This window comes from Alligator mississippiensis, chromosome 3, assembly GCF_030867095.1.
Source record: "Alligator mississippiensis isolate rAllMis1 chromosome 3, rAllMis1, whole genome shotgun sequence".
Classification (NCBI taxonomy): Eukaryota; Metazoa; Chordata; order Crocodylia; family Alligatoridae; genus Alligator; species Alligator mississippiensis.
The window spans coordinates 284,043,784-284,071,408 of NC_081826.1; the positions used below are offsets into that span (position 1 = coordinate 284,043,784).

Here is a 27,625-nt window from a genome sequence, read left to right on the forward strand (position 1 = left end):
CTGTTTTCTACAAGTGCAGGCCATTGTCAAGTAGTCTTCCTTACAGGCTGTCCCAAGCTTCCATTGTTTGTATGCCTCTTTCTTTTTCTGTAGAAGGGCTGCAACTTCCCTGCTTAGCCAAGAGGGTTTTTTGACCCTTCTGCTACTTTTTCTCTGTAAGAGAATGGATTTTTTCTAAGCCTTAAGGATGTATCCTTAAGGAATGACCATTCTTCTCCTGCTCCCTTTACCTGTGGTCCTTGGTCTCTCAGGGCATTCTCTACTAGTGATCTGAGCTTATAAAAATATGTGTTTTTGAAGTCTAAGACTTTGAGCTTGGTATCTGTTTTGTCAGCCTTGCGATGGACCGTGAACGTAATGAATTCATGGTCACTATCGCCTAGGCTGCCCTCTATGTTTAAGTTGGTCACCAGGTCATCCCCTTTGGCCAGGACCAGGTCAAGAACTGCATTTCCTCTAGTTGGTTTGTGCACCTCCTAAGTCAAAAAAAGCTCTTTGGTGCTGGTCAGAAAGGATCGTGATTGATTCAAGCTGACTGAGCATTCCTCCCAGGAAATGTCTGGGTAGTTGAAATGACCCATGACAACCATGTCCCATGCATGCATGGCCTCTGTTAGTTCATGGGGAAATGCTAGATCAAATTCCTCCCCTTGGTTAGGCGACCTGTAATATACACCTACAGTCAGGTCTCTCTCGCTGCACCTCCCCCAGAGCTAGACCCAGAGGGTTTCAAGCTGTTCTTCTTTGGGGCCAACATGGGCCTGTAGGGCGATGTACTGCTCCTTCACATAGAGGGTGAACACCCCCACCTCTCTTCCCTACCTGATCCCTTCTGTGAAGGACGTAGCCCTTTATGGCTACGTTCCCATCATGAGAGGAGTCCCACCAGGTCTCCGTGATCCCTACTAGATTGTTGTGCCCAGTGGAAAAGCAGGAGGACTAGTTCCTCCTGCTTCTTCCCCATGCTTCTGGCATTGGTGTAAGGGCAATATGAGTCACAAACACTTTAAGGAAAAGTTGAGAGAGAATATAAAGATGTAATGAAAAAAAATCATATTCTTTGGTGATCATTTTGAAATGTTATACTGGAAAGAAAGCAGGAAAAGTGATTAAACATACATGACTGGGAGTCAGAATATCCATGTCTTTTTTCCTTTTTTTTCCCTCACAGATAGTATTTGAAAAATCACTTCACTTCTGAGTGCCTCAGTTTTCCCACCTGTACAATCGTGGTAATAACTAATTTCTTTAAAAAAGTAAAGAACTTTAAAAATCTTGGAGGTAAGATATTGTTGAAGGGTAGAGCACTGTTGTCAATGTTGTCAAAACAGTTGTTCTCAACCTCTTTTAGGCTCAAGGCACCCCTTGGAAAAATGCCAATGCTTAGCTTTCACTTATTCTTCCATAGTCAAAAAGAACAATAGAGCAATTATTTTGTTGCAAAGAACTCAGAAAGACCACAACAGGTGAAAATGTTTTTGACACTATGGCTTCCTATTTCAAATCTCCTACTTCATCTTGTAAAATATGTGTAGGTATTTGCACACTTAATGGTGCTAATATTGTGTGGTGCCCCTCAGCACCCTTGGAAGGATCTCATGGCACCTCAGAATGCCGTGGCACCCTGTTTGAGAATCATTGCACCTGAACAAAATGAACTGTGGTGGTTATCACTATGGTGAAAGATAGTTATTCAGTGACCCTGAGCAATTTCTGTTATTTATGATAGGTGAATAAAAAAGCACAGTAGGATTGTAAGGTAATTTTGAGACACTGCCAGCCTAAAAATATATTTTACCGTGTGTGGACTTTTAAACGGAAGCACTCTCAAGGGCTAGTAATACTGCTACTCATTTCTGACTTTGTCCTCTCTCACATATAATAGGGATTAGAAAATCTGTATGCATTCATAGCATGCTGACAATAGCTGTAAATTTGAAGTTTTAAGGAGTAAACACTATGAGAAATATTGTATGATTGAATAGGGTCATTAAGCCAGCTATAGAAAGAAAAAATATTCATCACAAATCATTTTCCTTGCTGAGTTCTTAAGAAGCTTTTACCTGCATATGGCTGGAAAGCATTCCTGAAGTCCCTTTTTCTTGACTAAGGATCCTTCAAGGCAATACATGATGATGTCCATAACCTTGGAAACAAGAGTTGAAATTGTTCAAACCACTTAATTTTAATGTTTCATAAAAAAAAAAAAATCCTTCATAGCTACAGAATTTTCTAATTCTTGTCCTTGTCTGTATCTTTGATCCATAAATATAAAATATTCTCTTCTTAAAAACAAAACAAAACACAACAAAACACACTATGCTGCATGCCATGAAATTTCCAACAATAGTACTGATAACTCAAGTGACCATTCATTCATAGTGTTAATAACCATTTCACAAAGCACTAAGCAACAGACAAACATTTGCTACTGCAGTCCTTAAAAACACTATGGCATTTAGTATAAGTGGTAGTTTCAGAAGAATAATTATGGTTAAGTGAAATGGATTATTACACGATTTCTCAAAAACATATAGATACACATTGCAAAACATTTTTACCTCTACAAGGAGATCGACCACATCTGTCGGCATCTTTTCAATAAGAATTTCAATGACTCTCAGGATCTCTCCTTTAGCTCGAGCAAGGGTTGTGGTGTGAATATTTTGTTGAGACTGAGTGTTTGCTGCCAAGGCAGTGTGTCTGTGAACCTACAAAAAATATTATGCATTTAACTACTGCGATCCACACACACTTCATCTATACTTATTATGGGCTTTCCATCTTAATTTCTTAATAACGGATCAGATTCCAAAATGGATATGATCTCTACCTGGGATGGAATACAAGTATTCAGGTGGGTTACTATATTGTGGGTGCTTACTTTGGAGATGTTTAAATTATTATTATTATTGTTTTAATAACAAACTCAGAACAGAATTCTTATTACAGCCTTTGACATGTTGGTAGATTTTATTTAGTGATTCACACTGATTAAAGGGCAGGTCAGAAGGATTATATTTTGGATTTAAAATGTATTGCAGGGAAAAAATGCTAATAGCATACTGTGATGCATTGACAGGCATGTTATATGCAAGTCACAGAAAATTATTCTTCCAATCTACTTAGCACTACTGAGGCCTTCTCTTCGAGCCCAGTGCCCAACTTTGGGTACACACACTTCAAGAAAAATATGAGCAACTTGGAAAGAGTCTTGAGGAGCATTAATATAACTAGAGGTCTAGAAAGCGTCATAAGAGGAAAGGCTGAGAGTACTAAGTGTATTTATTTTGGTAAAGAGATGACTCGGGGAGATTTGAAAACACAAAATACAAAGTGGGTGGTCGTAAAAAGGATAGTGATTTATGATTCCTGGGGACAGGACAAGAAGTAATGGTCTTAAATTGAAACAAAGAAGATTTAGGTTGGATATTAGGAAGAACTTCCTAATTCCAGGTTACTAGGCACTGGAATACGTTACTTAGAGAGGCTGTAGAATCTCTATTGCTAGAAATTTGTAACAGCAGGCTAAAAAAACACTTGAATGAGTTAGCAGACAGGGATGATCCTGCTTTGAGCAGGGGACTGAACTGGAAGGTCCTTTCCAACTGTATTCTTCTATGATCTGCATGAGGCAGGGACTGCAGGAGATTGAACTGTTTTTAAAAGTCACACTCACTAAGATGATGGAGGGATAGGCTGGTAGATTCTTTGCTGCCCTTACTCCATTCCCTCCACCTCCCAACAATTCTAAGGAGGACCTGAATAAACCGAATAAACTTGTTTATCATAAGACAAGTTGGGTGGAGTGATGACCTAGGAAGCAGCATTTGTACTGCGACTGCCAACTTGGAGGAATAGGAAGAAGAGACTTTTATTCTCCCTTCCTTGCAAGCAATTAAGAAAAAAAAAAATCTCACAGTACCATATAGAAATACCAAGAACAAAAAGACCTCTTTCTTCTCCTCCTGAACCTGACTTGCCTAAGCTATCTAAGGTGAAACACCAGGCTCTCATCTCATATTTCGAATGTTACTTGGATTTTACACGCTCAAAAATATCAGAACTCATCCATTAAAATATCTCGTTCTTTCAACCATTCACATAAGATGGACTGGATCAAAAGTTGAAACCAATAATCAATTTTCTTTCAGTCCTTAAATCAAGAATACCTGCATTGTCTAAGTAAGGTCTAAGGAAAAACTTAGTAAGTGGTATTTTGCCCACTGCTGTGCATGTGAATTAGAAATTTATACAAGTGTACATCAGGACACAGGAACTTTCTAAACCAATGTCAACCTGTCAAATCACCTTGCGCACCAGTTAACAATAGGTAGTTGCATAACGTGGGTGTTTTCATATCTTCAAGTAGTTGTGTATAATAATGAACACATTTTTTCTCCAATAAGAACTAAGGTGTGTTTGGGGTTGTTGTTTTTTTCTAAAGGAGATTTAGCTGGTTTTTTTTAATCACCTTTTTGGAGTAGTACAGTAGCAAAGCATAAAACTATTAAAAAATGGAGATCATTATTCTTTTGAACGTACAGCTCAGTGAACACTAGAAAAGTTCTTCTCACCTCCTTGGCAATAGTTGTTATGAAGGCGGGTGGTCTGGCAGTGGCAATGAGCGAGAGAGCATGTCGTGCAGAGCGGGCGGAGTCAGCTGCTGGATTCAGAGGCAACCCCATTGTGATGCTAAACAGGGATCAGACAAAGAGGGGGAAAAAGAAAAGAAGCATTAGAAATATAGAGTGAAAAGATTAGACACAGCTTATAATGTCAGTTCAAGGTCAACGGGAGCAGTCAAACAGTTAGAATATAATGGACTTTCAACAATGAGCAGTGATTAGGAGTCAGGGTGTTCTAGCATCAAATACAAAATCGAATAATTAACCATGAAGATTGAAAACAGTATGTGCATCTGTCCAAAGTGTTAAAAAGGCCTTGTTAACAAATTATCTAGCCGTAGCATTGAATACATATCAGAAAACCCAGGACAAGGCAAATAAAGAATGTCATACAAAGTATTTTTATGTTTTATTCTTTGTCAAAATTTAAAAAGAAGCTTCCAAATGCACCTTGTATAGTATTACTATTTACTTAATTTCATTAAGCACTTAACAAAAGTCTAGGGGGAAGAAGGGGGCAAAAAGAAAGAAGAGATACTTCTTGTGGTACTGAAAACATTACATTTGGTTTCCTGGTCTGAATAGATTACTCAGCTTTAAATACTATGAATAGGACTAAAATAGAAAGAGAGACAAAATGAAGTATCTGATGTAGAATTGTTTTCTTTGTCTACCAAAATTATGCAAATGCTATTTCGATGTAGAACTGGGCTGGGTTTGCTGCTCAACTCCTTTTAAGTATAATGGACTCCATGAATCTAAACTTTTCACATGCCACAGTACTTACTACCACAAGATATGGGTAAGCAATCCAAGAGCTTTACTACAATAGCGTTCATCTAACACGTAGAAATAAAAAAAAATGATAATAGAGAACTTCTGAAGCAACAACAACAACAAAAAGAAATCAAGCAGCTTACTTTATAATGCTGTATTTGGCTTTGTTACTTGACAGGAATAAAGTAGTCAAGTTATTCTTGTATGAAAATCTGCTTTTGCAACTATCACCACAAGTTATAAAAACACTACTAAATGTTTTGGCAGCTGACAGCAATTTTAATAGTAGATCTGACAGATATTATCCAAGAGAGACAAACAAGTGTTGCTGCACTTGAATCAGGCCCCCGGTATAAACCAAGTGTCCAGGAAACAGTTACCTCCCTAAGCTATGATAATATCTTACATGAAGAGAATAAGACTAATGCATAACATACCTCTCACCTATGCTTAAGAAGAAGGCTATAAATCTGCCATTCCCATAAAAGCCATTCACCTGTTCATGTTCTAAGTGTTAAGGATCATGGGAAGTGAGCACTATGGCAGGATAGCACTTAAACAATTTACATACTCAGCCAGATCCATTGGAGGGAGCCTCTCACCGACAAAACATAGTAGGAAGAACAAAAAGGATAGAAGAGAGCAAGTAACCAGAATAGGGAAGGGGGTTCTTTGCCATAGACCTCAGGATTTTTGCAGGACTGAAGAGAACATGCAGAGCAGTTTAAACTTCTTTTCTTAATACTCCCTGCGCTTTCAGAACTGTCCAGGCACTGGAGTTCAGTAAGACGAACCTCTACATACTCCTTTGAACATACATTTAAAATGGAAAACCTTCTGCTATTGCAGCAGAGGAAGAGAGGGGCACAAACGACTCATTGCCACCTCTAGTACAGATCTTCAAAGACTGCCTGTGGCTGAAAGCTTGGTCCTGCTGTTATGGAAGCAGCATCGGAATTCAAAGTTCACTGTGACCTGGTGTGGCGTCCCTCATTGAAACAGCTAGCTTTCTAGTCTTGATGATTGTGAGGAAAATATTCCAAACATGAACTGAATATAAACTAAGTGCTGCCTTCCTGAACCCGCTGATAGTCTGAAACGAACAATCACTTAAGGAGCTGTAAAGTGCTTCTTCCATCTCCACCGGATACGAAAACTAAAGCCTAACAATGATAACTAAACAAAAACCTTGTTAACATGTCCGCTACTAGTCATTTCTGCATGCAAATCCTACCAATCCCAGGTGCTAACAGTCCCAGCTCTGTTGCAGCTGCTCCTTTTACTCATGGACCTTCACCCTGACGCTTTCTACACTGCAATCTGCAGTATTCTGAACAGAAAAAGGGGGTGAAGAATAGAATGAAACAAACGTGACCAGCCCTAAGTCTGTGCATTTATCATGTTTTGATTTCTCTGAAGCTGCTATACAAATCTCCTACAGTCTCGGCAGTGGCACATCACAGAATGTTAGGTCTGATCTACAAACCAGAGTCCAACACTCCTTTAAACAGGGAAATCTAACTTCACTGGTCAGTACAAGGGACTTGCAACTGGGGAAGTGTGGGACAAAAATTAGAACTCTGGCAGAAGATATCATGTTCAAAGACTGACCGATTAAGGCATAACGTTTTTCTACAGTTATAGGTTATAGTAGAGGCAAAGAGACTATTTAATCCACAGCAGTGCTCTTCCACTGGCCTGAACTGGTATGGATATTTGCTATGGGGCACACTAACAACTTAGATTTCAAGCATATAGGGCAAGATAGTTGGTACCATTCCTGCCATCTTGCTCACTTCATGCCATTTCCTTGTAAACCACAGTGGCTAGGATACAGTGTATAGTTGTAGGACTCTTGTATTTAATTGGTATATTAATCTACACTGCAAAACTGAATGCAAGGCAGCACAAAATATGTTCAGATCATGCCTTGCTGAGTTTTGAAAATGTAATAAATGTAAGATTTATGTATGTTCTCCATGCTACTTTAGATGTCAATGTATTCTGGCACAGCAAAGCATGTTGGAAAATATATTTTGGGGATGTATTATCCCAGACATCTGCCAGTATCATCAACAAGTTATGGCTATTGGCCAAGATGTTAAAAAATGACTAGTGACTTTTGTGGCTGAATTTCTGGGTGCCCCACCTGAGATTCCATTACGAAAGAGCATCAAGAATCAAATCATTAGTTGGGCTCTCACCCAACACAGAATTAAATTTAGAATAGTGTCAAATATTTTTCTACAGGCTGTCATGCTCACCAACCAGCAGAACCCAATATGAACATCATGAGTGCAGCACAAGGTCATACACATTGGCTAGATAGACATTCAAAAAGCCTGAGGTGGAATTGATGAAACCGTGATCGGTTTCTCTAAGCTCCACAGATTGGGAGCAAACAGAGCACACATTTGCCCTTTGTGTGTGTATGCGTGTGTGTGGGGGTGGGGTTTGGGGGGAAGAGGGTGGCTTGCACATGCCTGTACTGGCCAAGGCCAGCAGGCTGGGGACACCCTCAGCTCCCAGCATGCTGGAGACTGCCGAGGGCAGCCGAATGACTGGCCAGCCCCGATTGGCTGCCAGGTGCACGCCACCTGTCAGGTGCAGGGAGGGAGGGAGCCAGTGTAGAATCTCTGCCCCAGCCCTACCCCTTCGCCAGTAGCTGGCTGCCAGCAGCAGCAGGGGGGAAAGTGGAGGCCTCTCCTGCACAGACCCAGCCCCCCCAGACCCAGCCAGAACAGCTGAGAGGCCCCTGCTTCCTGGCCTGCCTGGCAGTGTGGCTTCTCTCCCCAGCCCCGCTGTCAGTGATGGGGGTGGGAGGAAGATGGGGGTGCTGGCTGGAGGGGGGGCTGGCATAGGGGCCTCTACTCCCCCTTCCCTCCCACTGCCTAGTCCAGCTGGAAGGCACACGAAGGACACAGGGCTGGGGAGCAGGTGCTTTGCTGCCTCAGCTCTGTAACAGCTTGGGGGCAGGGCCGGCCTGGCACTCAGCAGGAGCAGATAATCGTAGGCCAAAGCTAACCTGCCTGTCCTGCAAGATGGACTAGCAGGGGCCACAAAGCAGCATGGGATGCTGGGGGAATGTGACCTAACTTGAGGTGGAAGAGGATCTGCTACAGAAGTACGATAGACAGGTCTAATCTAAACCAATTGAATCTGATACTACATCCATCCAGGTCAATCTTAGACCAGGTTCTGGCATTTTTAAACAGGTCTACATGCACTGTACTTCTGTTCTGTTACAGGTTTAGACCAGTTGCTGATCACTTAAACCAGTTTGTGTGTAATGTATATAAATAGCCATTATAAAGAGAGATTCTTTTTTTCCCCCAGAACATAGGCAAATGTGCAGCTCCGACTGGCTGGTGAGGCAGCACTGATTTTTAAAGCAATTTCTTGACCTTAGCTGTGGTAACATCCTATCCCAGACTTCTATGGATGCCGAGTGTTAATAAAACAAAGACTTTTCATTAAAAGAACGATGTCATTTAAGTGTATGCTAACTACTTAAGATGTTTTTTATTACATGGAAAAGAGATAAAAATCTACATCTTTCTCCTCTATCAATGTGTTTTCAGAGTTTAATGCAATAACAGAGGCACTCAAGATAAATATATATTGAAGACAGTTTGCCCAGGCCCAACTGAATAAACCTATCTACTGGCATATGTATTTTAATGCTAAATACTGTGGGTAACCCATATATTGCAAGTTATGGCTTATTACTTATTTAATATGCTCATTATTTTGCAATACAAAATTACAGCTTGCTTCTACAGAGAAAGAAAACAGAAACTGGACATCCAGTCCTGCAGTCCTTGCTCATGGATAGTAATTAGTGGAATTAGTAAGGCTCCAATGTTCAGTCTTATGACTACAATAATTTTGTACAACTAATGCTAATAAAATGAACATAAATGTTCCTTCCTCAAGCCCTAACGCACGGGGGTCCAACCCTTTTGGCAGGCGCACCACAAATCAGTTTCCAATCACCTTCCTCTGTCTGATCCGCTGCTCCGCTTTCTGTTTCCTGCCCCATGTGCCCAGGCTGCCTACCCCTTCCTTGATCTGTCATGTGCCACACACAAAGGCTGCCCAAGCTACTTGTGGCACACATGCCACAGGTTGGCCATCCCTTCCTTAAGTTAACATGCCCACCTTTGGTTATCTTAAGTCAGATCCTTCCCTATGCTACAACTCTGCTCAATGATCATCTATCCTTGTACTCTCCTGATTCCTGCGGTGGATGAGAGCCAGCTCAGCCTTCAGTTTAAGTCAGAACAGCCTCCACAATGAACAACATACAGCTGCTACTACCTTCCATAGGACTGTTTGATATGTGCTGTCAAGGTTCAACCATGCCTCTTCCATCCTCAGATGTTCCTGGATTGGCACAAAGCTCCCTTATCAGGAGACAGGATATGGCTCATTAAAGCTGTTTGTTCTGAATGCTAATAGGAGAATCCAGAAAGCTATTCTAAACAACCCAATGGGACAGATAGTGGATATTGTATTTTTGGGACATTTATCCATGGTATATTTACAGAACACTTGCACAGAAGTTTAAGGCAATTAATTGTTTCCTTTTAAAAATAGCACAGTGCCATAATGTCAAATTGTGCAGGCATTAAATTGATAAGAAAAAAAAGCACTAACATCTGTCCAACCTCCAATTAACATGTAACAGTTTATCTATTCACTTAATGACATTAGTGACAGATCTGAAGATATCAAGCATTAGAGCAACGATTTCTGTGGGATACAATTGGTATTTCCAGCTATGTAAAAATGTCCCTGGTTCAAAAAAGATGTTTCTCATTCCCATATTTTATTGTCATCTCTGAATAGCTTGGAAATAGATTTAAGGTAACTCCATATGTTGACTCATGAGGGAAGAATTGACACACAACTTGCAACATCCTAACAAGGGAACAAGAAAGACAACGTGAGTAAAAGCAAATAAAAAGGACACACTGCTTTATTAGGGCACAGGAATTATCATTTCAAGAACTCTAGGCTCATCTTTCCAATAAAACCTTTGATTTTGAAATTTTTCCCCCTGTACATGTCTCTCCTATGCTCCTGTTTTATAAGAAGCTTGTGGCCTGTGGTATAAAGAGTACTGGCAATGAGCTGGGACGACCAATTACTTCAAAGGTTTAAAGCTATGATTGAATGGCAATTAAACTTGCTTACTAACCCATCAGGGATTCTCATATACAGCTTATATTAGGTATTTAAAAGAGTTTTAAAATGATTATTGGAGCTATTTTCCATCTGTAAAAATAAGTGCTTCATTTACTATCAACTCTGTTCATGTTTTGTGCAGGAACTGAGGGCTGAAACTAGTGGCAGAATTTTTTCACCGCTTATTTATTTGCATAGTTCTTTTCATTAATTTTTTTTTAAAGATATGCAGTTCCCCTTGAACCATATTTGGCACCTTGCTGTTGCTTCTGGATATTTTTTTTAATAATATATTTTTTCCAAAATCTTGCTTATCATTTTCTTCTTTCTTTTCCCTTTCCTCATCCGTAACTCCCATAAAATACTGAATATAAACATTAACTTAGATCCTGGAACAGCATGCATTGATGTACCTGTTATTGTTTATTTGCTATACTCATTTGAATAAAAGTAAAAGCATTTAAGGCCTTTTTTTTTTTGCAAGACTACTGTGATGGAAACATCAAGAACCAGATTTACAATTTAAACATACAGTTATATAGGCCTATATGATCCTTTTGTGGTACACAGCCAAACCTTTAGTAGCTTAGATAGTATTTTTGCCCAGAAGCAAGGCAGTGCATGCTTCTGTCTGTAGCATGTTCCCTCCCAGTGTCGGTAAAGCATGCTTTTTCCTGAAATGCAACAGGCTTCTTGTTAATTCATTAACATCACTCAGCAGTGGTACTATGTGGCCACAGATTAACCTCCTCCTGCAGCTGGGCCAGCTGGTCTGCATGTCCTCTTTCAGAGTAAAAGCTGTGCGTGATGGAGCAGGCATAGTGCACTAGGACCACAGAATAACACAAAAAGCAGATGCAAAACCAGGCTTCAAAGGGAGGTGCCTATGTCCCTTATATCCAGACCTGGGGTCTTTTAGCTGATGAACTTAACCATTTCCACATATTCCACACTGGTAGGACACACATGGCCCCTCTTGTCTTTTGCCATATACAGATTCCTACCATGCTGTAAGCAGATACCTACCTGTACACACTGTATTAGATTTAAGATATAGAGGAACCTTTACTGAATTTGATAGAGCCTATCCTATCACAATGCATGCCCCAATATTATCAGAAGCAGTAAGACAGTCCAGACTATTCTGTTTACTGATTTAGTAAACTAGATTCATTTGCAAGTCTGTGGGGTTTTTTATTTAAAAATAGGCAGTGTACAAAAGGCTGCTTATTCATGGCTCTCAGCACCTCTGGCAAATGTTAAAAACATAGTCTGTTGGTACAAACAAGAATCAACATAGCAGCCTCTTCCACACCAAAAAGGAAAATATGCATGATTATGATAGTGGGTCAGAATTCATTGCCTGTGTCCTGCTAGCAAAAAGTCTGTCTGCGGTCAGGATTTAGCTGAACAAGTTTCCATTAAGCCAGGGTCCAAGAGCTGGCTTGCAAAGCCGCAGGTGGTTTGAGTTAGCCCAAAAGACACATTTTCCAGGCAGCAATGAGCCTGGTGCAGCTCTGATTGGCATTCACAACTTCTTTCCCACAGGGTGGCTTCTCCCTCAGGGTGGCTTCTCAGCTGAAGGGAAGCTACATCTATGGATACAGTGAGTGGGCACGGTGGGAAGGAAATAAATCTAGTTTATTAAAAAAAACAAACAAACCAAACTTCTCCACTCCGAATACCTAAACCTCACACTTGGGGCAGAACTTTGGATTGCTCACTATGGGTGCGCTAGAGGGGAAAGAACAGTTAGTCACTTTGTCTCATGAGAGCCCATGCAGGAGACAGCTAAAATACTGCAGCAAGTCTCAGGGATGCAAGGAGGATTGCCAGCACTCCAGTACCTCAAACACAGCTACAGCTAATGTCAGACAACACTTTTTAAAGAAGCATATCAATAATAATGTTCACTGCATTTAACCCCAGGATCTCACAGAAGGGCTGCTCTTAACAAAGGTGTAGATTTATACCATATAGGCTAACCAAAGTAGATATATATTAGGGGTGTGCGAAACAGGCCGCATTCGATTCAGATTCAGCCCAAATCGGGGACAGTGATTTGATTCCTGGATTCAGATCACTGTCCCAATTCAATTCGGCTGAATCTGAAGATTCGATGGTGATTCAGAGAATCAGCAATTCAGCCACAGGCACAGCTTTAAAGGTTTTTTCTACGTACCTCGAGGTACCAGGCATGGCACGTATATGCTGCGATGGTCGAGCAGATGGAGTGTCCCAAAGGCGCGGGGGGGAGGCGGGGTGAGCAGGGGGAACACGTGCCCAGCAGCAGACCCCCCTGCACCTCCACAGCTCAGTGATTGGCTGTGGGGGGACCCCAGGTGCCCCCCCAGACGCAGGAGGCACCAACCGCTGAGCCAGTGGTCGGCGAAGAGAATCCCCCGCATGCTCCACGGTGGGCCCAGAAGTGGACTGGTAGTGCTTCTGGTCCACTTCCAGGTCTGCCACTGAGGGTGCTGAGGATACCCCTGCTCTCCTGTGGACCACTCCATCCACCTCATCATCTCAGTGTTCACAAGCCACCTGGTACCTTGAGGCATGTAGAAAACGCATTTAAAGCTGCGTCTATGTCCAAATCGTCGAATCTCTCCGAATCGATTTGGAGGGCTCCGATTTAAATCAGAGAGATTAAAGGGTTTTCTGATTTAATTCCAATTCAGAGATCTGGCCACCAAACAGAATCAGCGACCGAAGCTTCGCACAGCCCTAATATATACAGACTGGTTTGTTGTTAGTAGTGAAAACGGGACATAGATAAGACCAGATGCTGCTGCTTCAGCTGCTCTTGGGCCTTTGTGCAGCTAGGAGAATGGCATGGTGGATGCCTCTGTCCATTCCCTAAGATGTCATATCTGTCTTTTGAGAAGACAGGAACATTACGTTAGGTGGGGGGACAGGAGGAGGAGTTATACTGTGGTGTATGGACTCACCGTCACAGCAGCAACCCTTGCTGTTGTAGACAGGAAAAACAATGCAACCACATGGACTCTGGCCAGGTACAGACATTACACTTTTACCAGCATAAGTAATCAGAAACCAGTCTATGCCCATAACTGAACAGAAGTTTGGCGCACAAAACCAGCCTATACCTATAGGAACAGAAGCACACAGACTAGTTTAAAATGGTGGAATCTGTCTAAGATTTGCATCTCCTCTGTCCTCCCCGCACACCAAAAGGCAAACATGTGTCCTGTTCACTACGTCGCTTACAGAAAATCAGGTCACTTAGATTGATTCCACCTCAGGCTTTTTGAATGTCTGTACTTAGCCTCTGTATAAATGCAGTGAGGGATACTCAAAGAAAGTGCAATTGTACCAGTGTTGTGAACATCTGAACGCTTGGGATACATTTTATATGCAAGATCCATGATATTCTGCTGACTTAGCAAGGGGAGATTTTACTGCAGACAAGTCTAGCATGTCATAATTTATCCCATCACCTATGTAGGGCCCTTGTGTTTCCAATTCTCATTAAATATAAAATAATCTATATACATAACTGCAGTGGAGGAAAGCAGTAACAGACTTTACTTTTCTCGACAGAGAACCCAAGACAGAGCGATTAAGTAACTTTGTCAAGACCCCAGAGGAAGGGTACAGCACAGCTGTGCCCGAGTTCACAGGCTGTGGCACCATGTTTACACTAAGACTACTCTTCTCTCATGCATGTTATTAAAATGGAACATTTTTAAAAAAACAGGCCAAGATTTATTTTGGCAAAGATCTAGGACACACTAATGCCAAACCTTAAACCAAGCAGTATTCTGTTCTGGTACAATACATGCAGATACACTGTTCTCTTGGTCTGATAACCCTGCTTTGATATAGGGATTGGAATGCTCTTGTAGCTGTGATGGTCCAGGAAATATGCAAGGGTTATTTTTTTTGCTGATCTTTTTTATTGAACCAACCCTATGGATGGGATAGAGATTAGACAAGCTTTCAGAAGTAAGTGTTCTGAAGAAGGGCACTTTATACCCAAAAATCTTGATTTAGGGAGGGCGATTTTGGTGAGGAAGTAGAACTCATTTCTCGGCACAGTTCAGGCACAATCATGATTTGTGGCCCTGCCGAAAATAACTAATTTTGCTGGATGCTTAATTCTCCTATCTGTAAAGTAAGGTAACAACATACATCTTTGCAGAGAGGCTGGCAATCGATTAAGAAAACTATTATTGGTAGCTCTAGTAGCGTTATACTAATATTGTAAGTATGCCTTTTAGGACGAGTTACCACAGAAAATATTCATTTTCACATGGTCAGGTACCTAAAGCAATCTTGTCGTAACCGAGACAGTTGATTATTGAGTCCAATGCTACCAAGCCACTGTAGAGATTCTTCTTCTTCATAAGAGTCCAATAGACAACTTCCAGCTCATTTGCCCGAATACTCCAAATCCCAGCCTAACACTTAAGTGCTTTTCATCCTATCAGACTTCCAAATAACTGGTTGCATAGTCTCCACAGAAAGGACAGGCACCCTATCTCCAAAAAGAAAGAACCAATATCATTTGAACTGACAAAACCCTCATGATTTTTCCATAAAAGAAAAAAAAAATCACCATTTCATAGATTCATAGATGTTAGGGTCGGAAGGGACCTCAATAGATCATCGAGTCCGACTCCCTGCATAAGCAGGAAAGAGTGCTGGGTCTAGATGACCATTTCCATTTCTGTAGTAAAAAAGTGGTGTTATTAGTATTTCAATTTAATAAAGCACATGAATATATAATCAGGAGAATATAGATCTCGTAGATAAAAAGTGTTTTAAGCTAATAAATGCTGCTCCTTTGGCAGCATTTTTCTGATAAGTACGTTTCTGAGAGATACTGCAAGAACACAAGTCCTTAGGTAGTCACAATAATTAAGAAGCACTGCTGGGAGTATAACAAAAGCTCCATTGGGTTATTGAAGAACAGCAGATCTTAACCTGTGGGTTGCAACCCTCGAGGTTTTTGCTGGCAGGTTTTTGTGGAGTTGTACGAAGCATGGATTGATTTAAATCGTGATTAAAACTGGTGATTTTTAAGTCAACAAGCAGGAACCCTGGATTTCTGTATTAGATTTTAATCACATTTTACCTTGTGTTTTTTAGCTATTTTTCTAAAAATGGGCTTGATAGTCATTGGCTGCTATAATTTGGTGCCTTTTAGTAAGCAGGGAAATACAGCACATCTATGCACATTAAACAATGTTATACTTCTTAGTCACCATTCCAAATGATTATATCTTTGCTATGCCAGAAAATAAAGCATAACAAAAATGCACCAGCGATGGGAATGCCATTCCTTATTTTCTAGAGGATTAATTTTACTCGCAATTGCATGAAGACAATCTTGGAGGGAACTTTAAGTCTTTAAAAAAAAAATACACAAAAGCAAGATTTTTGGGGGGGAGGGGGGGAGTTAGTAAAGAGACAAAGGGAGAAATGGTATATTTTGTAATAAACAACGTGGTTAAATAAAGAAAACATTAGCACTACTGTGAATGAAAATAATTGGTACCTGATCAGTGGGTCTTTTAAGATTTTAGTATCTCATCCTCTCATGCCTTGTGCTTATTCATAGAGGAGAAGAGAAAGAACAAGCTTTTCTGCCTTCTCAACTTCCATCTTGTTTCTCAGTTTTGAATGAACTAGTTAACTGAATGACTTGCATATATTGTCCTAAGAAGATATGTTCCCTGCAACTGTCAAAAGCTGGTTCAGCACTTCAGCAAACACTTGTTCCAGGAGCTTAGCCAGTGACTTCCACCAGTTCAGTAATTTGACTTTGTTGAAAATTTTGGCAGCAAACCTATACGGACAGAATATTTAAGTTAATTATTCTAATAGGGTATTATAAATTTAAGCTTTCCCATGGATTGTCATAATTTCAAAGAATAACTTTAGGTTTATTTTTAAGAATGGGAAAAATGTATTTAATTTAAACAAAGATCAGATTTTCTAATTAAAAAAGAAAAACGACAGGTTCATTTATAACTACCCCCTTCCTTGCTGAGGCAGAATGAAGTGCTATGGGGTCATTAAGAACCAGTAAGGGGAATATTGAGCACAGCAGTGTATTGGCATCGGGCAGCGTGCTCTGCACTTGAGAGGAACAACAGTCCCACGACCAAGCAGAGAAATAACATTGAAGAGGCCCTCCTAATCTGCTGAACACCTTGGGAAGGAGCATACAAAAGTACAGGAGTATCAAAGATATGACCCATGGGTCAGATCCAACCCACAGACCTCTAGCATCTGGACCTGGCATGCTGAATTAAGCACATGCCTGAACCAGCCCTGCATGCTGGGTCAGGCCGCGTTCAGCATGTGTGCTGCATGCAGCACACACAGGGCCAGTTTGCCAGCCTGATTTGGTCCATGGACTGGCCTCATGCTATGTATGCATCTGGCTCTGAGGGCTGGATGTGTCTGACAGCCCTGCAAAAGTACAGTGCCTGCTTCTGATGCCAGGGGACTGCTGGCATGCTCCTTTACAATGAGAAGGGAGGGCAATTTCCCTACCATATAGACACTTTTAATAACTAGGAGGAGGGAAGAAGTTGGAGCTCTTACCTAACTGAAGGAATGAGGAAATTTTCTGCAGCTAACAAGTTTTTGGAGAGAGAGTCCTGGAGAGAAAAGTTTAATTTTGAGAGGAAGAAGCTTTCTGAAAGTAAAGAACTGTCTGTGCTTTGCTGGAGAAACCTGGAAACTTACTGAATACATGAAGAATATTTTTCCATATGCATTTCCATTCATTTAAGAGGGTTGTATTTATAAAAAAAAAAGGGTAAGTACCTTTCTGTTGGGAGCTTTTATGTACTTTAAATACAGTTTCTAGCTTTAGGGAATTTGGCTCTCCAAAGGGAAAAGCAAAAAAACCACCATTTGATGCAACTGTTACATTAAAATATGAATGTTCAGACATATAGTGAATTTGGGGACAAAAAGTGGGAAAGTAATGAAGAGAGCAAAGAACATGTGGTAATAGAAAAAAAAGAGAGGGGTTAGATAGAAAATAAAATGAGAAAGTGCTGAAAAACAATTAAGGAACCATAACAAGCAACTTTTTAAAGCTTTTCAATGCTTTTCAATGGAACAGCCTGCCACCGGAGGTGCTTCAAGCGCCTACATTGAACACCTTCAAGAGCAAACTGGATGCTTATCTTGCTGGGATCCTATGACCCCAGCTGAATTCCTGCCCTTTGGGCAGGGGGCTGGACTTGATGATCTTCCGAGGTCCCTTCCAGCCCTAATGTCTATGAAATCTATGCAAAGTTCAATGACAATTTGTATACTAAGGTGAAAATTTGGCTTGGTTTCTATCCAACAGCCTTTTATGATTATATAATTTTATTTTTGTTCACGGTTTAGGTCAAAAGGTGGTTACGTTTTGTTCCATATTTCTGTATGAAAAATGTTATCAAGAGAGAAAGCGAATACCCAAACCCATGGACTCTAGGTAGTCAGACAGAGGAACAGAAGACATGCTGCTCCCAAACCCTTCATCAACCACAAGAGCATGACCAAGTTAACAACCACCTAAGAAAATCACAGAGCATGTACTTTTTACTGTGGCTCTTCCTCTGTTTTTGGGGACGGATTACACTGGGGTGGGCAAAATGCAGCCCGTTGGCCGGATGTGGCCCGCCAGGCCATTGTATCTGGTCCGCGGGGCCCCTAAAAAATTTAGAAAGTTAAAATTTATCTGCCCCGACTGCCTGATATGTGGCCCTCGATGGCTTGCCAAAACTTAATAAGCAGCCCTCCACCCAAATTAATTGCCCGCCCCTGGATTACACTGTTTGCTGTGATTCTTCCTGTGTTGCTTACTTAAGACAGATTTAGAGAGAGGGCAAATATGCTCTGAGGGGGGACTGGAAGGAAAACCTCCACACAGACATTTTCTCCCTGCTAAAGCAGCAGTCTGACACCATGTACCAGGTGAAAGGCAGACTTATTTTTTGCTACAGTGTAAAATTATGAACCTTTATGAAACAGCTTCTTGCTTCTGTGAACAGAGTTAAATTGATGGGAAAATAAAGAGTCAGGAGTGAATATTCCCATATGAAATTATGGCAGTGACCTTGGGACTGTTTTGCCTTCCTCTGGGCCATTGAGAACACAGGTTGCCCAAGCATATCCCATGTAATTAATTGTCCACGACAGTAGAGCGCGTGGGTAGACAGGCGGACCTCTGCACTTCCCATGGTTTAATTCTATGTCTTCACATTTAAGGTCAGTGTCAGCTTAATGAAAATTAAAAATTTTAAAATACGAGGCTTATAATTGAAGTGGACACAGATCTCTACTTCCAGGTTTAAAAGATATCTTTGTAGCCATAGTTTATGGAAAGTTACCAAATCATCTTTAGAATCTCTCTAATTTCCAGTGGATGGTTTTTATCTTTTCTAAGATCTCAACTTTAATGAGTACATAAATTATATCTTAAAAATGTGACCGTATACTTTCACATTACTTAGGCCTTTATATTCTGCATTTCCACCACAGAAGAGAGAGAATGCCTTTAAACATCTTCAACTAAACTTGAAAGGGCATTACTCATTTATTTTTAACATAGCTATGTAAATGTGCACGTGCACACACTGAAGAGGATACAATCTGTTCCTAATTTTGATAAAACATTATAGAGTAATCCAAAACAAACTGCAGCTTATAATTCAAAGAAAAAAAGTTATGGAAAACAATGATCCCTACAGTCATCCATGCCTAGAAATCAAAGCCTAATTAATGCTAGAAAAATACTCTTAATCCTCATGAGTGAGCAGTTGCACTCAGCGTGTCTCACAGTATAATCTTTAGTGGTGGGGGCTGGGCTAGAAGGATGGAGGAGTTATCCAAAGCTCTGCATCTTATTTCAGCCCAGAAATGTATTTTATTCAGTGCACAAAGAGAAAGAGAGAGTGTGAGAGAGTGAGAGAGAGATAAACACTGCATGTGTTTTTTCTTTGTCAATAAATGTGAAGTGAATTTTTTTAAAAAGCACAAGCTTGACATAAAAGCTCTTTCATAAAGTGTGCTTAACATCACAGACAGAAGCAAGGCAGCTGTGCACTGTTATTGTGTACACGGTAAATCAGGCACAAAAAGGGGCAGCTCAGCAGGGCACCAGGAGGGTAAGATGCACACTTAACCCCCTGCACACATTGTTGCTCTATTTCTTTCCATCGTAGTCCCTCAGCAGTCAGTACTGTACCTGTCATGGATGTAACAGGCCATTTTCAATCTAAATCTTGTTATGGATTAATAAGCAAACACTTTCTCGCTTATTATGCAATTTATCATGATGAAAATTGCATTGGGCTCCTCAAGGCTACACGCTGATACATTCATTTATTCAGTGCTCTGTGTATAGAAAGCCATACTAATCTTTATGACAGCTACGGATGTAATAGCAAGATTAAAATTACTTTCTGAAGAACTGTACTTACTTGGTTTATACAAGGGCTATATTCAAATACAACAGACCTTAGCAGAGTTTTTTCAGCCGAAGGGCATGTTTTACCTTTACCTTTTAAACTAAATTTAGACAAATGACATCATTCATCTTATTTACAAATATTTTTTTGCATTAAATGACATAAACCACTCATTCATTCTTCAAAAATTGTTTGGCTTATATCTAAAAATATGCTATGGAATGAATTATCAATATTTATCTATGAATAATGAAAAAAATTAGACATTTTAAGGTTGTCAGGGAAAGACACTACATGCATTTAGATGAGCAAGGGAGACATGCAATGTTTATTACTGTTCATGTTTTCTTTAATGGCTCACAGTGATTACAAACCATTGACACTACAATAGATGTCCAGAACTGCAAGTGAAATATAAAATGCAAAGGAAGAATGCATTTAAATTTTAATATCAAAGGACAAGGTTTCTGAAAGGATTTCATGGTGTTACTCTTCTTACCAAGTTATTTAAGGACAATAAAGAATCAGTACATCTTTAGAATATCAATAGGAAATTTATACTTTAAATATATATTATCCGTATTGTATTAATTTATTTTGAAGTGCCAGGTCATATTTAATTTCTAAATAACATACAGCTGGATGAGCAGCTGTCATTGAAATGTTTTACAAATAAACAGGCTTGGAATAAAATGAAAAAAAAAATATAAATAAATTTACCACACTTATATATGATCAGAAGACATTACTTTAGTATTTACAGTTATCAGGAAAATGTATAAACTTACTATACAAACACACAAGCACATGCTCAAAGACATTCAGCAGTTTCAAGAAGAATGCATGCACTGAAGTATGTTATTATGTTTTTAAGTAGTCATCTCCCAGATGCTTTAAAAAAAAGCTCAAAAGCCTTTTTGAATGTCAGCAGTGAAATAAACATGAAACAAAATGCTAATTACTCCAGAGAAGCCAGGGAAGCTGTATTTCTGGTAAACAGAAATACAATAAAATTAATTCTTAAATGATAATATCATAATGTCACATCTACACCATTTAGAGATTCAGGTGTTGACTTTCTCTCAATATAAAAATTTTTGCTTGTAAGAGTGCAAAGTGAAAATTTCATTTTTTTTATGAATGGAATTTCTCCCCCCCCCTTTTTTAGGTTAGTTTACCATTTAGTACTTAAAAGCACATGCATCTTAGAGTAATTTCAAAGTAAAACCCTCTATTTTCCTGCTGAAATTATTCCAGTAAACATGAAACATGTACAGAAAATGCCAGTTAATATTTATAACCTATGTCTTAAAAAAAATGATAATGCAGGCAGTGTTGAAGTATTAGATTCTTAGTTGGTGAAAATTAGCAAAAGTCTACTGAAGTGAACTAAGCTACTTTAACAGCTACAAACTGAAGCTCTGCTCAGCAAATTTGATGAAACACACTTTGTAAGCAGAAGTTCAAAATGCTGAACTCTGGTGGGTTACATTTTAAATAAATAACAATGAAGAAGGTTTGAAATTTTATAAGCGATAAATTAAGTGATGAATAATGAACCGTACATTTTTCAGTTAATTTAGATGAAAACATTTTGCAGTTATATTTCTTTTTAAAACTCAGTCTCTATATCAAATAAATAATAAAAACTCATTTTATGTTGATAAAAGGGTTACAATATACATACCTCTGAAATATTCTGATTACCTTATCAAGGAGAATGCTATACATATGTGCTCTTTCTCCTTAGTGCAGAAACCAGATATTTTAATGTTACTGTCAGGGGCTAATTTTTTGATATACAGCATTTATATAGCTGTGAATTAAAATTAATTTGATCTCTATAGGCATTTGAGTTATTGCCACAAATAATTTTCACTATTTTATTTTGCTTTGGAATAAGAAAAAGGTGTAGATCATGTGGAATGTAATGATTTTGTTGTATTTAATCTACAGGGTACTACACAGCTGCTTGAAGTATTAAGTGTAATTTCTTTAATTATACATATACAACTTAGTATTTTTTTTGCAGACTGTTTTGTACTAAGTAATTTGCATTATGTCCTGAAAGGTAATTCATCGAAGAATAGGAAAGACGATCATTTTATAGAAATTCTACTCAGGAGAGATCTGGAATAAATCTCAGACAGAATGACCAGGTTTCTAGGCAGCACTAAGCAGAACAGGGAGCCATCCCACAAAACTCTTAATTGTACAAAGTACCATTGACATAAATTGGATTAGTAGCGAGAGAATCAGCCCCAAACCAATGTCTATTGTTTTGTATGGGGAGCTCCCATAACAAGGCTTCTGTGTAAAATAGCAGTATTCGTGCATAAAAATATAAAAAGACAAGGCACGCTAAACTACAAGAACCCAGATAAATCCAACCCCTAAACTATACAGGCCCAGATTCTGACATCCTTATTTCAGGAGTCATCCACTTGATTTAAAGTATATGTTTTGACACAATTATTTTAATGGGATAATTTGTAAAGGAAGGGACTAGTCAGCCAAACGAACAACAACAAGAAAAAGCAAACCTGGCTAGTCATAAAGGAAACAGACCTGTACAAAATGTCCACATTACAATAAAATAAAGAGGCCTACAAATTCACCTGACATATCACATGTGTACAGTATAAATTTGGGGACAGAATAGAAGAAACACCTCACATGAACAGATACCACAAACTTTCTTCCAATCCTCCCTCTGGCTTTTCAAAGGGTACCCCTCACACCCTGGAGTGTCCCGCTTCATCTACAACATTTACCATTTCATTTCTGTCAGCAATTCTGAGCATTTAATTCAAGGGTTTAATCCTGAAAACAAACGCAAGTAAAATATTCAATGAGACTACTCAAGTGAGTAACATTATTTTAAAAAGTTGGCATGCAGGATCAAGTCCTATGATTTAACCTCAGAGTAAAAAATTTCAATTCCAGTTCATCCTAGTTGCCAAGACAAGACAGAGGGCAAAAGGTGGCACATTTAATAGACAAGTTCTACACTATTTTAATTTCTACATGCTAATAGTAATGCATGATAATACATTCACTGGATAAGAAGCAGCAAACATAGGACACAAATAAACGGCATTTTAGGCAGTGAACTATTGTGCTATTTTTTACTATCAACAGTATACTCATGCACTAATGTCCATTAAAATAGTTTTGTGTTGCATTAGTCCCAAAATATATGAAAAGTATTCCTGTTATCCATCAAACCATAACAAATGGATCTCCACTGAGAAGCAACACAATGCAGGGGGGCCCACTCTTGCTTCAAGTTCCTTCACAGCATCAAGCTCAAAATTTCTGCCCTTGACTTCAGGGTCCTGAGTAATTCTACACTTGCTTTTACTTACTCAGATACTTTCTTATCACACATTTGAAATGCAATTGCTTTAGAATATTAGCTGGATGATAACAAAAGGCTGAATGTTAATTTTTCCCCTATCTTGCATAACTCTCATAATACAACTTAATATTAAAAACGTGTAAGATAAGAATTCAACCAATCATTAACTAAGCAGCTTGATTGTTTCTTGCAACTCTTTCCTCTACACATTCACATTGATTTGCCTTTTCAGAGTGCAAGGGACACACATGCCTTTATATGTATATATATTTTTTTAATATATATATGTGTGTGTGTGTGTGTTTGTGTGTGCGCCTGTGCACGTGCTAGTGAGTACTCCATGAACAATTAATAACTGCTCCATCTTCAACATCTGCCCTTGACTCAGCCCCTAAATTTGTTTCTGCCTTCGATAACTCTGTATTTATTATATATTGGTTCTCCTTACTACACATCCACATTTTTTGTTCATCTATTACCACGTGTATGTCAGCTGACAGATGCATTCCTGCTGTCATTTTTTTTTCTATGTGGCTTCTCTGAGTTGCATTACTTCTAGCCCAGCACATGCATAATGCTGTTCCTTGCATTCTTACATGGATAAAGAAACTCAACTGCATCACTTCCATCCTGAAACAACTTACATGGCTCAACATTTAAATCATGATTTAATTCACAGTACCTTCCTCATTTAAAATAATGCTCCAACGATTTGTACAGGCTAACACAAAGGCATAATGTTCGTTGTCCCCCTCCCTGCCCCTTCTACTGTATCCTTCTGGATATCTAGCATTCATAGCAAGGAGGAAAACATACTGCATCTGAGAGAATGGTTGAAATATAGGGACCGCTCAATGGAATCTGCTGCATCAGAACCCGAATAAGCATTTGCAGCATCTGATTTCAATAAGCACCAACTGGTTTTCCAGCAGTGCTTGGGCTCACTGAGACTTGACAGCAGCTGCCAAACACTGCCCAATGATTTTGGGTTGTTTTACCACCATAAAATTTCCAGGAATCACTGCTTCCCTTTAGATTGCTGGGATGAGGCAGAGGCTCTCAAATACAAGGGATCCACCTGCTTCCCATGCCATTGTTACAAAAGACCAGGGCTCCTGTCCATAAATGCAGTATTTTTATTTTGCACTGGCAGATCCAGCCTCTGTGCTATCTTTATGCACTTGCAGCTTAGTGTTTACCTTATGCAGTTGTACTAATCCTTTTGTTTGCAAAATGGGTACTACTTACCATTCCTAGAAAGGAAGAAAAGACCTAAAGCAGCCTAGGTTCAACCTGTTAACCTTCATCCATCCATCACAACGCCTTTGGTGATTTCCCTGCCAGTGGCTTCTGAAAGCAATCTACATTGTACATCCTATCAAGCTGGACTCTAATAAACAGCTTCATTTCAGTTAGTTCAATATGTTGTCTGCTTCACATCAAGTCAACATGGCCTGGCTTGTAGGATGCAAACACCCATAAAACAATATAATACATGTAGAAATCACACAAAACAAATACTTTTCCTTTTACAAGTCAATTTGCTTGAGAAATTGACATGAATTCAAATAACAAATAGTGTCAGAGTTACAGTAACCACACTATTTCCTCCTTTAAGAAGACTAAGCAATCAAACAAAAATAAAGCAGAGTTAAGGAAAAGTCATCTTCAATTTGCTTCATTGTGGGGATGCTGTGAAAAGCAGTGCTAGGCACATGAACTCTGTGAAGACAATGCTTTTCTCTGATTAAATAAACATGGAATAAGTCAATCAAAATAAATATGTTGTTTTCTAAAGAATTCACCCCAATTAGAAGTAAAATCATCTCACAATGACAAATTCTAGATGTTCCTGCTATGGAACTGATGGCCTGATTCTCATTTCATTTGACTATTTGAATTAGGAGTAAACCACTGAACTCAATGGACTTGCTGTGTGTAATATAACCACCCTGAAAAGCTGGAAAGAGATCTGTCAGCAAAATGTCAGGACTGACATCTATGGGGAAAAAAAAGGATATTCATACACCTTTGTATCTGCAAGAGACAGCTACAAGAGGATGAAAGAGGAGTGGAGTAATACAGCTTTTCTCAGTGATTTCTTTCTTTTACAATGTTTTCAGAGGGAACGTAAGAAAAACTAATGCAAATCTTGCAACACATTCTTGCAGCACTATGTCGACCAAGTTGGTACACATAATTTTGAAAGCTTTTGGAAAGGGGGCAGATTTGCACGAGAATTTTCTTTTATAATCTGTTGCAGTTTGACTGCAAATACCTATATATAAAGTGGATTATATACAAAATAGGCTGCCAGGATACTTGAAAAAGATTCTTTTTGACCCAAGAGAGAGGATGTAGTCCACTGAGTTTATGATTTCATAGGACTCTTTAAATCTATAAATTATCTAGAGGCTACCTATGGAAACCAAGTTTAGTTGAGAAAAGTCAGGACAGACGGTCATGAGTAAGGCTGCATGCACATACGTTAAATAATACTGTTAAATAAAACAACAATCTTTTGAAATGTATTTTCTAAAGTACTCAAAATTATTCATTCACATGATAAGGCAGTAGCTGCTAAAACCTCAGAAACAAAATAGACGTTCTTGAGTGACGCTAGTGTAAAAAGCTTCTGAAAGTAATTACTCTTCAGATTCAAGGCAAGGCTGAATAAACAAATATATTTTTTTTTAACAAAATATTTAATGGGTTCTTCTTCTCAAATTTGACAACTGAATGATCTAGGTGAGTACCTGATACCCCAAAGAGCCTGCCAAATATCCATCAACTATCTACAGCGGATAATAGGGTATGTCCAAAATGGTGACAAACTAGTAACTATACATGTGTAAATACTGTCTCAATTTCCATGTCAACAGCTCTCTGTGGGTAGACCATTCCCCTTTTGAGATCATGTACTATAGCAGGAAAAGACTGCAAAACCCAGAAAACTGACACAGAACTGAGACCACAGCTTGGTCCAATGTCAAATTTCAACCTGCTCAAACACAAGGAAGATGCTTTTCCCATTTTCTAATTAAATATTATGGATTCCATATCTATATTTTTTAGATGTTAACATTATGAGAAACAAATCAGAATACAAACACCTGAAAGCCCTCCAAAGAAATTATTGATTTAAATACATACTTAGCAAGCTGTTTCTCAGCATCAGCGCAGAGCTCCAAAAGGCCCATTAATACAGCAGAGACGTCCATGTATGGCTCCCATACAGTAAAACCTCGCCCAATCAGATCAATTGCAGTTCTGCGAATGGTGCTGTGTGGAGGAAGTTTGGGGCTGGGTGGCTGCAGCAGCAGAAATGTCAATGCCTTGCCTGCCATACAGAACAAGAGAAAAACTTAGCACAGTGAAAAGAAACCTACCAAATTGATTTTTTGTTCTTTGGAAATGTTTGCCACAAATCCAGTATGGAAAGTTGTTCACCAAGTACAACAATAGGGTCTGCTCTTGTAAAAGGGCAGGACTTCACACCTACTGATTACCACTGGAGTCAGTGAAAGCAGAGATGCAAGGTTTGGCCTACATCAATTCTACTGAATAACTGTAAGCTATTTGGTGCAGAGACCACTGGTTTGCTGTATGTTTATATAGTTTAACACAACAGAATCCCTAAGGTGTTGTGACAATACAAAGGATTAATAACAATCTTGAATACTATATGAATACTTTTGCAGGATTGGAACATATAAAATTGTATGTTTTAGATAAATGATATTTCAGATCTCTAGTGAATGAACTACTGCAATCCCAGAGTTAAAGAACATAAGACAGGCAGACAAACAGATGCATAAACAGACATGCTCTAAAGTGAGGCAACTGTAGGAAGGCTTCTCTCTGAAGGAGTGACAGTGGCTTTTCTATCAGAAGTTGTCAGTCTACAAGGCTGGAGCCCAGAACTCTGAAGAATCTAACAGAAAAATGGCAACAGGTTTTTTTTATAACATTTTTGAAGCATTCAATAGAATTTAATAAAGACCTATGTCCCTAATATAAAACCCTTTAGGTCAGTTAAAAATATAGAAGAGAGATCACTCTCTATTAGAGTGTATAGTAATGTCTATAGAAGTCTATTGATTACATCCTTATTATATTCTTCCTATAGGACCATTTCATGTGGGGAGGATCATGCAGATATATGAGAAAGAAGCAAGTGCAAGAAGCTATTTTTAAAAATAAAATAAAAAAATAAAGGAATT

General features: G+C 39.1%; 1 protein-coding gene across 3 annotated transcripts in view; it reads right to left on the reverse strand.

Annotated features, from left to right (window-relative positions):
* Nucleotides 1-27,625, reverse strand: part of WDR7 (WD repeat domain 7) — a 320,960-nt gene that overhangs the window by 73,001 nt on the left and 220,334 nt on the right. For all 3 annotated transcript variants that reach the window (XM_019496018.2, XM_006272610.4, XM_019496017.2), the window contains exons 21-24: nucleotides 26,556-26,742; nucleotides 4,578-4,695; nucleotides 2,562-2,711; nucleotides 2,064-2,146 (exon numbers count right to left, since the gene is read on the reverse strand). In XM_019496018.2, coding sequence (XP_019351563.1) covers nucleotides 2,064-2,146; nucleotides 2,562-2,711; nucleotides 4,578-4,695; nucleotides 26,556-26,742 — 538 coding nt within the window. The remainder of the gene's footprint in view (nucleotides 1-2,063; nucleotides 2,147-2,561; nucleotides 2,712-4,577; nucleotides 4,696-26,555; nucleotides 26,743-27,625) is intronic.